This window comes from Numenius arquata, chromosome 2 (genome assembly GCF_964106895.1).
Source record: "Numenius arquata chromosome 2, bNumArq3.hap1.1, whole genome shotgun sequence".
Lineage (NCBI taxonomy): Eukaryota > Metazoa > Chordata > Aves > Charadriiformes > Scolopacidae > Numenius > Numenius arquata.
Window position 1 is genome coordinate 30,784,581 of NC_133577.1, and position 12,321 is coordinate 30,796,901.

The 12,321-nt window shown below is 36.9% G+C and overlaps 1 protein-coding gene across 1 annotated transcript in view; it reads left to right on the forward strand.

Annotated features, from left to right (window-relative positions):
* Positions 1 to 12,321, forward strand: part of CRIM1 (cysteine rich transmembrane BMP regulator 1) — a 189,355-nt gene that overhangs the window by 166,218 nt on the left and 10,816 nt on the right. The window contains exons 10-12 of the mRNA XM_074168866.1: positions 1,985 to 2,106; positions 6,073 to 6,282; positions 11,690 to 11,905. Coding sequence (XP_074024967.1) covers positions 1,985 to 2,106; positions 6,073 to 6,282; positions 11,690 to 11,905 — 548 coding nt within the window. The remainder of the gene's footprint in view (positions 1 to 1,984; positions 2,107 to 6,072; positions 6,283 to 11,689; positions 11,906 to 12,321) is intronic.

The window sequence follows — 12,321 nt, forward strand, 5'->3', positions numbered from 1 at the left end:
TTTTTAAGCTAATTGGAAACTAATCTTCAATTTGAATTCTGGTTTTAAATGTAGAATAAAATTTAATTATGCTTAATGCTTGGCTGGTATTTTAAAATTATGAGTGTCTTAAGATGATTGTAATTTTTTAAAAAATAAACCAACACTGGAAATGAGCACCATAATCTTCTCACTGTCTACCAAATACACGAATAATTGCACTGAATGAAATTAATAACATTTAGCGACAGTTATGTATGTAACAGTTTGTCATTTAAAGGACTAAAACTGTGGTAAGAACTACTTTACGATCATTTCACCTCAAGTCTCTACTTTGGTGCTAAAATTATTTAGGTCTGTGGTAGCATAGCACATTTGTTTGGTTCTTTACCACTACTGTGCCAATTTCTTTTCTAAAATATCAACCTTTGTGTGACTTCTAAGTCTGTTATGACCATCAAAATCATAGGATCTAATCTCCATTTTAATCTAAAACTTCAGTGACAAATAGGAGACTAGAGAAGTGAGTATTAAAAGAAAATTATATTAGAGAGTGAGAAGTTAAGGAGTAATCATAATGTTTGATTTACTTTTTTTTGTTAAGACTGTCAAAGATTAGTAATTGGAAAATCTGAGTTCATGCATCTTTGAAGAAACCAAAACCTGTTCACAATTGTTGAAAAAAACTGCTTAATAGAGTTTACTGTTTGAAAGCTCTGCATGTTAATGGAAAGAAGCATTTCTTTTGATATTAAAAGGGCTGTGGTTACAGAGATTAAGGAGGAAAAAATAGATAGGAGGACAGAAGTCTTTCATTCTCCATCCTACTGTGTGCCAATTTGTTTTCCTCGGCCTTTTACCTAAAAATTAAATAAAGTTTTCTAGACCTTGAAGTCAGGCTTTCCAGAGATTTACATAATTTATTTCCCCTCTATCCCTCTTAATGTTCTTCTTTAACTTCCCATGTCTTTTCTTTGTTTTGAGGGGAGCTGGTTGCATTTAATGGTGTAGTATTCAATGAGGGATCTGACAGTTTCCCAATAAAGGTTTTCCCCAATTTTAGCGAGTTACCTCATTAGAGCAATGTATTTATCAGCAGACTCATGAAAATAATTTATTGGGTTTTTTCCCCTCTTAGTCTTGAACTTCTTCATTACAACTTTGGGTTGTTTTTTTTTCGCCTGTATCTTGGGAAGGCACAGAAAATTACTCTGTCTGTATATGAAGGGAAATAATACACTTGTGCCTAAACTTAAAACAGTAGTAGCTATCTTACTGAAAAGAGACAAGCAAATATTCAGTACAGGATTCTCAGCAGCAGCATGTTTATGGTGCTGTGAAGAGATGCTGTCAGGTGGTGCTCCAGACTCCTGCCTAGCTTCACCTGGAAGCTTTGGAAGCATTTGTGTTCTTGTGTACTCTGTCTGCTGAAAATTTCTCTGGTTTTCTCTTTCAAAATATGTTACTGTGTGTCTGCTACTTTTTATATGGTTTATTGGAATCCATGTGGTAGTTTTCAAGGAAGCTTTGTGTCTGCTTATTTAACATTTTCAGAAATCTCTCTGTAGTTTTTATATACAAGAGAGGAAATCTACCGTACTTTACCTATTGTTGGAGAAAAAAAGCTAACAGTGATTTGTGTTATAAAGACAGTAATTATAACAGATTCCTACCTACCCAAATTCTTCACAGTTTTAGAAGTTATTCTTTCTACTTTTTCACTTGAAAAAAGAATTGATCATCAGTAGTAGTCACAAGCACATACATCTGTATTATCTGCTATGGCTTGAAAGTACCAAATACAGAGATTTTGCCAGTCATGTGGAGGGAGCACATGCCAGGGATGGAGACCTGTACACCCCATAGACCCACTGAACCTAATGGTGACAGTTATTGATCATTTTTTTACTTGATCAATCACTTCTTTAGAGGATGCTTTTGCTTCAAAGATCATGATATGTTAAAGTGACCTGCTGACCTTTTACAAATTATTTTGGTCATCTAGGAAGAACAAGCATGGCTGTGAAATCTGTCGGTGTAAGAAATGCCCAGACCTGCCTTGTGGTAAAATCTGTCCGATGGGCTTCCAGCAGAACAATCACGGCTGTGTTATCTGCAAGTGCAGAGGTATGTGCAAAGGTATTACCACCTCTAATTACAACTTGTTTTCAAAGCAGTTGGAAGCTAGAGCAAAAGAAAAGGAATACTGCACAGAATATGGAAGAAATGAAACATGGTACTGGTGGGGGAGCTGGTTCAACTTTGCTCAAACGAATGTATTGTTTTGCAGGTGTTTGTTATTATCTGTGTTCATCTTGGCTTCAACAGAAAGCATCAGCTCCACTTTATTAACCCATTACAAAGTCACAAAAATCAGTTCATTATCATTAATAAAAATTAGTTCAGGCTCTTAGTAAGTACTAGAAATAAGCTAGTCAAGAGGGCTTTTTTTTTGAGTAGCAGTGTTCATCTTAGCTTCTTTACCATCATCTTTTCTTTACAAACTCGAGTAAACTAAACTTCACCACTTAAAATTAGAGTGCTGTTTCTTGGACACTTTTAAGGTGGTCTCAAGGAACAATGAGTACAGAGAGCGATTACCCAGGAGAAAGGACTGAGTATTCTTAAGCTTAAGATTTCACACATCCAAAACTTGTAACTACCAAGTTCCAGGTGGAGACTGAGATAAGATGTTCATTAGTTGTCTGCTTTATTTCTATGCTGCTTTTAACATGTCTTTTTAAGGATATTTTCAGTTTGTGTTTTGTGTTGGTCTGGGTATCACACTTCCTTCATTGCTTATCTCCATATGTTGCATTTAATAACTTTTTGGTTTTGCTCCTAACGAAAGATCCCAACTGCTCTTTCATGCTTATTTTCTTTGATTCTTACTTGTGTGATTTCTAGCTATAGGCAAGTAAGTTTGAGTATTTTCCCTTTGCCTTGTGTAAGGACTCCATTTTTAACTTTTTTAGCAGCTATTTCTTTTGCATTGTACAGAAACGATAAGATATAATAAGGCAAGATATGGGAACATGGGACTGAAAGAAAGTGTATGAGTTCATGAAGTCACTCTTGTGTAGTTGAAGGCAAACATGCAATCATATAAATCGGAAGGATCTGACATTATATTTTCTGCACGACATACACACAGACAATTATAACAAAACTTTAAGACTTATAGCAAAAAAAAAAATACGTTATAAATGTACCTTGCAGATTGAGAAGTAGAGAGAGATTTCACTGACATAAGTTCCAATATACGACTCTTACTGGACATAAAAATTTTAAAAATTAAATAAGAAAGGGTAACTGCTGAATGGAGTCCCATTGAGAGAAGTCTTATCACTTATCTTGTCATTTGTCTCCATATTCACAATCAGCACACTTTTCCTCATTGCAGTGGTATTGTGATGGAATATACACAAGGTGTTCTCTTAGGTGTGCCATAATTGCATCCCAGACTATAAACAGGTGCAACTCTTCAGTTAGTAATTATGTGTACACACACCTTTAAGTCCCTTTCTTAACAAGGATGGATTTTAAAACATGCACAAATATTTAGCGAAAATAACTTGATCCCTCTGTAAGTAGGATTTTTTGTTGTTATGATCATAAAGATACCAGCCATGAGCATATCACTTCAACATCACTTCATTAACAACTTGTCCAAGAATAATTAGAGCAATCACCAGTATGTTCTCGGGGAGCTGTGACTCCTTATTAAGATTTTGACCCAAAATCCCTAAGTAAGAGACAGGGACGAGTAAATCCCCTGCTTGTGAATTAGCTCCACTTTCTAAATTGCTTCTGCCAGAAATAGCTTATGTCAGGATTAATAGAAGCAGAACGATAGAAGCACAGGGCTGGGGTAGTCCTCTGGAAAACTGAGAGTCCATTCCTCTGCCCTCTTATAAAATAGAGTGTATCTGGATAATCCTTGACAGATGTTTGTCTAAGATTTAATTTATTAAGAATCTTCACTCCCAATAGAAAAAAAAAAAAAAAAAAAACCAAAAACTCTCTAAAATGTTTTCCTATGGTTACCAATATGTGACATTTTAAAATAAATTTTCTAATATTCCTGTTTCCCTTTCTGCAAATTGAGCCAGTTACTTCTTGTCCTAAGATTGACAGACATGTGTAGCAGCTAAGCACCATTCTGTTTAGAATTCTTGCAATATTTATGGGGTTGCAACTGGAATCCTCTAAACATTTTTTGGTTGTTTGGTTGGGTTTTTTTCCTATGTCAAATAAATCCAGTTATTTTGTTCTCTTATCACAGTTCAAAAACTGGATATTGTACTTTAGCAGTAGCAGAAACTTCAAACTAGTAGAGATATTAGTACTGCGTTTAAATTTACAGTGCTCCTGTATTTGTATCTTAGATCAAACTTGCCTTCTCTGCTGTGGTATCGCATTACTGACTCATTTTTACTTTTGAGCTACTGTAATCCCAGGTCTTTTCCACCATACCTCTAGTTATCCAGTTATTCCCAATTTGTATTTGGGCATTTGGTTTCCTCTTGAAGTATTCTCTTTTGTACTAATTTTAGTTAAAAAGTGAAAACAATCTGGTTTTGAAGTTAATTTTGAATTGTTGCCTGTATGCTTGGCTTTTTCCTCCAAATTTTGGACTATACTTTAGAATATTTTAGGAAAAAATTTGATTACATCACATACTTTATTTATTAAGAAGGGAAAATGGCAGTACTATCTAAGGCTTTCGTGTGTCGATAATCATTTTAATGTAGGACAGTATTCCAATGATATTAAGTCAAATAGGAATTAATATATAATCTTATACGAAAGTATAAAAGTATAGTAACTGAATGCAATTTTTTTTCATAGTATTTGTGCAATAGGATAAAGTCTGTTTTAAGAAATATTTTATCTTTATGCCATGGCTTTTCTTTTTAATTCACAAAATGGTATACTAATGTAATTTCTGTGTATTAGGTTCTTATTCTGATAACATGCATCAAACTAACTTTGTACCATCTGTTTGTGGTTGTTAGATCACCTTTGATAGATCTGCCACAGCTGAAGATGTGCTGACCTACATGTTAGTAAAAAACCAACCAACCAACCAAAAACAACAAAAAAACCACCTTACTAAAATTACATATAAACATTACTATCTTCATACTGCATCCTTTTTTAAACAGAAAATGAAATCAGCAACTTAATACAAATAAACTTATATATACATAAGTGTCAGCAGAACATGGTTGACATACCACTGAAAACAAGTTAGTTCACTGACAAACTGATCCTAAATCCTTCATCTTCATAATGATGTGGGCGAGGGAGTGTTGGGCTCTAAATTCACTCTGCTGATTAAAAAAGAATATATTGAGGCTGTGTCCTGCAGCACTTAAATACCTCCTAAGATACAAATGAGACTTTATCCTCCCTGGACCAACTGCTTGCGTGTTCTGGCTGAGTGCAAGTAATGCAGCAGTCCAAGCTACTGTATTCTCATCTCAGTAAAAAACTGTCAGAACAGTTTTCTTCCAAGCATCTCATTTATCATAGTAATGTAAACAAATAATTTCTCATAGGTGTTTTATGAAATATTTTCAGCATGAACCTGTTAGAACTTGCTTGTAATTTTTTGTCATTCATGATATAAGACCATCCTTAGCTCTTGTAAATGCTTTTATATTCTACTTGCTATCAGATGTTCACATTATAATCTAATACACTGTAATAGTTAAATCTTTCATTTTAGATACGTTTTGTGCTTTCCGCTATTTCCCTCCATTGCATTTCTCTTTTTTTTTTTTTTCATATTACGTAGCCAGTACTGCATTTCTGTATGATTAAAAACAGTATAGGGGCAACAGAAACAAGTGATTATATTTTCCAAGGTAATACATTCTGCTACATCCTACCATCCCCTTCAGTATACCTTTTAATTTTCATGTGTGTTGTTACTTTATTTCTAAGTGTCAATGATAGAATTATTATTCACTTGGTCTTACATGTGCTTTAAAAATAAATGCAATCCAGGCATGAAGCTGGTATGGGTTTTTTTGTTAAGCAACACATGCTTATCAGGACACTTCATTTTCCTTTGATTTTGTGCAGAGGCAACCGCTTCTCTTATGCCTCCCGTCAAAACAGGCTCTTGCCTGTCAATGGATGGGCGCCGACATGAGAACGAGGAGAGCTGGCACGATGGCTGCAGGGAATGTTACTGTCACAATGGACGGGAGATGTGTGCCTTGATCACCTGCCCCGTTCCTAATTGTGGAAACCCCACCATACATCCAGGGCAGTGTTGCCCATCATGTCCAGGTGATGTGCTTTCTTCTATATGCTTTGTAATCAGGTTTCATTTCACATGTGTTCTGTTTCCTAATACATGAAAATAATCTCGTGCATCATTCAGTAATAGGCATATATGAAGGTTTCTATGCCCGAATATAACGTGATGAATGGCTTTCATTAAGATCTCAGATGTGAAGGATGGGAACTTAAATATTTAAAGCATATGCATGTTGTGGATCCTAACATGTTGATCTTTGACACATTGAAACCTTTAAAGTAGAAGAAGTTTCTAGTCTATATTAGCTATAATAGCAAATTCATACTTATATACAATTTTGTTACCTATAATGAAAATGTAATGGCTTATTATAATAATACTTGCTTTTTTTTTAATTTGAAGTGGAGTTTTATTAAAATTCATCTCCTGGTCTGTGTTTCACAACCCCACAAAGGAGTACACATTTAAATGGATGTCTTAAGTAATTGAACATTATGATTCTGTGTTCTAAGGGAAGGCTTCTGTGCCACCAGCAGTAGAAGATTTTTTTTAATGCTTTTGGTGAGAAGGCCAGGTACAATTAATGTTGCATTCCAATACAATTTTAATAATAAGGTGTTAGTATGAAAGACGTTTATGAAAGATGCTGGAGTGTGGGTAGAGTGTGAGATTAATGTCCTCTGTCTTCAGAATGGTTCCTACAATATTTTATGTGCTAAATAGATTAATTTGTAATACAGTGATACTGTCTATGACTTTATTGGAAGTCATGTTACAAGTGGAAACAATGAGGCTCATGATACTACTATAAATATCAAAACAGTAAGACAGCACTGGCAGGATATAAGCAATTACAAACTGTTTCAAATTCTTTGTGAAAAAATGGAAATCCTAGGGGCAAATTAATCAGCCAGATCCTCTTTCTGAAGGTGGCAGAGTGTATCCTCCATAGGACCTAGGATAATCAATCTCTTTAGATTTCATAGACAAATGGAGATCTCCAGCCCAGTTCACAGCTTGTGGTAACTGGAAAAACACAGACTCCAAAAAGATGCGAGAATCCAAAAGGTCTGTCTCCCTTTCTCAGTCTGCACCACTCTCCTCCCCTTAGTATCAAGACTGGGCCTTGTGGTTCCATAGCCAGACGTGGTGTTGCTTTTGGCACTGGCTATCATGGCTTCATTGGCTTTTTCAACACTAGGTAATTTAGCAGGGGTTACTGAGGCTAAGCTCTTCGTCCTTAGCATCTTAGTAATGACAACCATTAATGAAATTTTTAGCTGAGATGGAAACACTAAGGAGGATACTCCCACCAGTGATGCACACTAGGGGAACCATGCTTCACTCGCTTCCTTCTCTTCCATTATCAAGTATCTGGCTAGTTGGACAGGGAATTTAAAAATCATAAGATTTTTAAAGGGAACCTTAGTGTTTTATCAGGTTGGAGCATGTTTTTTTGCCGCAACAATATGCAGTATTGGTTCATATGCATCACATCAGGTACTGTCATTCTTTTCTTTAGCTCCCCATGCACACACACACATTCACTGTCTGTCTTAAATAGTACAGTTCTCTCCCCTATGAAAACTCAGTGTGGAAAAAAAAAATAATAAAATTTAGAAAACAAGAAAAATATTCAGTTGTGAATATTGTTCCAGGAGGAGCAGCCAAGCAGCAAATAATAAATACAGAATATCGTATACCTGAAGTCATGTCACTGGACAGGGATGTTATTTTCCGCTCGCACTACCTGGAATTCAGGGCTGCACAGAACTGTCGGAGTACCTGCAGTAGTCACTCACCTTTTCACAGTGATTTGTATATTGTTGTAGAGGATGGTATATATATTTCATATGGATGGGGACAGGTTAGCATGTTAGTCTTGCATTGGGTAAACTTTACGGTGTTCTTTACGGTGAGGGTGACAGAGCCCTGGAACAGGCTGCCCAGGGAGGTTGTGGAGTCCCCTTCTTTGGAGATTTTCAAGACCCGCCTGGATGCAGTCCTGAGTAACATGCTCTGACATGCTCTGGGCAATCCTGCTTCGGCAGGGGAGTTGGACTAGATGATCTTTATGGTCCCTTCCAACTCTAAAAAATTCAGTGAAATTCAGTGAAAACATTCAATATTCAAAATTTAAAATGTAGGAGCGTTGTTCCACTTCCAGAAATTCTGTTGTTAGGTCCTGAGACTCATTCCTGATTTCACTCTTCTGTCAGCATACTTCTGCATATTGATTTACCTGACACATGCAGAACACCTCAGAGATTTCAATAAGAGTAGTTTTAATTTTGGTCTTTCAGCAGCACAAGTGGCTAGTTAATTTGTTTAGGGAGAATGAGTTTGGGTAAATCCGTCCATACGCCTAATGTTCAGTTTGCAGAAGAAAGATCAAGTATGAGGTTAGCAGTACCTGTCTTCTCACACTATACGTTTCTTCTGGATGCGATCAGTGTTTGATTCTGAGCACCAGCAATTTTGGTCTCTTGCGTAAAATAGCAGTTGCTTACCCAGTAGTGTCTGTTCCTTTGAGATACAGTGTCTGCATAGGTTTCTCTGCCTGACGTCTTTCCTGCTTTCAAGGTAATAGTCACCCAGCTTCTGTATTACCAAAGTCATACTCGGTGTAAACTCCTACAATGCTAGGGCAGACACAGCAGTTTTTAAAGTGATTGCATATATAAGTATATGGATTAATATGGCCAAATTAGTCCCAGTGCGGTTTTGTTTCCCCCACTGAGGTTTTATATTTGTTAGAAATGTACTTCTGATTTTATTTTGCAATGTATTGATTCCCGAGTGACGTTGTTAAATAAATATCATAGCTTTCGGTAGATAGGAAGGCAGTTTGGAATTGTGAGAATGTGAGCACGTCACTCAAATGTGTCTGGCATAAGGATATTGAAATAATTAGCAATCCTGATGTACTCAGTTTTGAATAGCACTGTTAACCTATCAACAGGGAAGTAGCAGCTCTCAGAGGAAGTAGAGCTCTTTTTTCAGACTGAAAAAAAAGTGGTTACATTCAATTCTATATTTAGTTAGTCTTCAACACAGCAAGACATACCTTGACTGCTACAACATTCCTTATAACCATGTTTCCATATATTAAGAGGTTTAAGTGGATTGTTGCAATGCTTGTGAAATGCTCCATGTTTCCTGTAAGATTTAGAAAGCCATTAACTGCTAGTGATTTGCAGAACTGTGCTATCCAGAAAGTGTGTATTTGGCTAGTTGCTCCCTCAGGAATATAGTAGTTGTGCACTTGTAGCAATTCAGTTGCAGTGATACATCATTATCAATGCTGCTAAGGGAGCAGTAAGCAATACCATGTGTACAGCCGTACTATCTGTTTATGCTTTTCTGATTATGAACAGTTTATGAGCTGTAGTAGAACAGGCCTGCGACTTTGCAGAAAACTAAATGCAAAGGAGATGACTCGGAAAATTTCCGGAAAATAATTAGTATTGCCTTTGCCATGGTGAGTTAGGATGACATTGCATAAAGTGTTATCTGTTGTTGCAGCTGATATAAAAAAAACAAATAGCTGGTCTACTGCCTTGTCCCTATCTCACTGCAGGTAAATGCTACTGAATCACATCTAAGATTAATAAGTGGAAGCAATAGAAGCACAGCATAAGCGAATCAGTGGAAGATAAAATAATTCCTTGAAAGAAAAAATGCGCAAGTACTTTGTGAATAGAGTAAGATGGGCCAGAGTCAGGTTCCTTGAGTTCTATTGATCATTCTTCAGAAATAAAAAGAAATCATTGAGTCACGTGTCTTCTACGTGGCAATGTCATAGAGCAAAGGGCACAAACACTGTTCTCCAGACAGGTACAGCAGGGCTACGAATGTGGAGAGAAGCACATGCGCTTTGTGAGCCTCGCCCTGCCTAAATGACTAGAGGAACTGCTAGCCATTTCATTTTTCTGTCCTTAACCGAGTTATTTGGATTAGGATGATATTCACATTAGGCATCTTTATAATTAAGTAGAAGAGAGGGACCTTCAGAAAGTGGTTTAGAGATGTAGAGTTGTTACCTGAAAGTCACTTTCTCTTCTCCTCCATTGATAGCACAGGAAACCTCAGGCAGCTCAGTGCTTAACATAGGCACCTGACTTAGTTGTCTAGTATTAGATGGGTTGAATTCGGGCTGAAGGACAACATCACTTATAAACCTGAAGCTTTATGTTGCAGCATGTAACGTTCAAAGTCATGGCTTCTGTGGTTGCGTAAAACATGCTATGTGAGGCATCTCAACTCATATACACAGTGCAAGGAGAAAGCTGGTGGCCTCACTCCAGCAAAGCTACCAGCACGCTGAGCTGGCAACTATTACTGCCCTTATTGCCCCTTATGTGAGGGTGGGCTCTAAAGCATTTTAAGCAGGCTAAGAGGATGTAGTTTGTGGCATAACATTTTCTTGATGGTAAGTGCTTAAACATTTTCAAAGTGCAGGGCAGGTTTCTTTTTTTCTTTCAAAACACCAAAAGGTAAAGAGAGTTCCCCCGTGTTTTTAATACCCCCGTGGCTGGAGGACACTCATGCTGAACAAGGGAAACGGTTTCAGTTCCTTTCTTCACTTGAAGGAGGCCAAATCTATTCTCTAAACTGCCTGGGTTAGAGGCTGGGTGAGTCTTGTAGTCAGACCTGTAGAGGTAATGTAATTCATTGTTTGAAAAGGTATTAAGGTTCATTTGGTGAGATACAGTCACTGGAAATATGAGTTTACACAGTGTGGCATCTCTTTGGGTCCAGTTTTTAATTCAAAGACTGGAGATAATTATTATGGTTTTTTAATGGAACAAAGTGATGCAGCACTTCCACCAATGTTAAATGCTTATATGTTTTTAGGGGATTCGGAGGGGGGGGGGGGGGCAGGTTCTGGTTTTTTGGGTTTTTTTTTAATCTGGCACGAAATGGTACAGACATATATCACCCAGGAAATTTAAAGGCAGGCAGTTAAATCTGGGCTTCCTAAATCCCAGACAAGAAGCATTCTTATCCATCCTTTCAGGAATTGCACTGCTGCTAATATTTAGCAGTTAAAAAACTGTCCAATCAGTATGATTTTTCAGAAAATGACAGTTGCCTCTTGGAATTCCTACATCACAGGTTGGTTTAATTTTTTTCTGAAATGCTAAGAATGCTTGATTATTCTGATTTATATTTCTGAATTATATTAAATAGCATTTATTCAGACTGATTCTCAAATTGTTTCTTGTTTACATTTTTTCCACTTGCCATCAGATGCAGGGGACATAAAGTCAAAAGTGAAATAAAGTTGAAAGGGTTTCATTAAGAATATATTTATACCTGTTTTTTTTATTCCAAATATTTTCAATAACAAAATAAATTATTAATTTTGGGTACATTTTTTAATCATTACAGTCATAGTTGATTTTGCCTGTCTTCCAATTCTGTTTTTCCCAGATGAAATAATTGTGCAGAAGCCAGAGCTCACCAGTCCATCGATCTGTCATGCTCCTGGTGGGGAATACTTTGTAGAAGGAGAGACATGGAATATTGATTCTTGCACACAATGTACATGCCACAGTGGACGTGTCCTGTGTGAGACTGAAGTCTGTCCACCTCTTCTTTGTCAAAACCCCACCCGCACACAGGACTCCTGCTGTCCACAGTGCCCAGGTATATATTGACAACCAGCTTTCATCGGAGTCCTTTCTTGATCTGAGAATGTATGATGTGAATATTGAATGTTTCAGTATGTGCACAGTTGGTTGTTGTGGTGCCTTTGTTCTTCAGCAGTTTGGAGTGAGGGACTGCAGTCCTCTATTTCAACTGCAAAACTTGACTGTGTGCAAGAGATATCTTAAATGTAAGAGGAGTTATGGCCCTGGAGTTTGAACATCTTCTTTGAAGGAAATCTAATAATGTAAGGGTTGCATGAGTACCAGAATCCTTAGTTGGAAGGTTTATGAAATATGCACCGGCTCGTTTATGGAAACATGCAGGATTAGAGAAGCTTTGAAAATAGTCAAAGTGCTCTGCAGAGGCTTGTTTCTTTTCCTTTCAACATGCCTTGGTTTGTATGAACCTTTTTA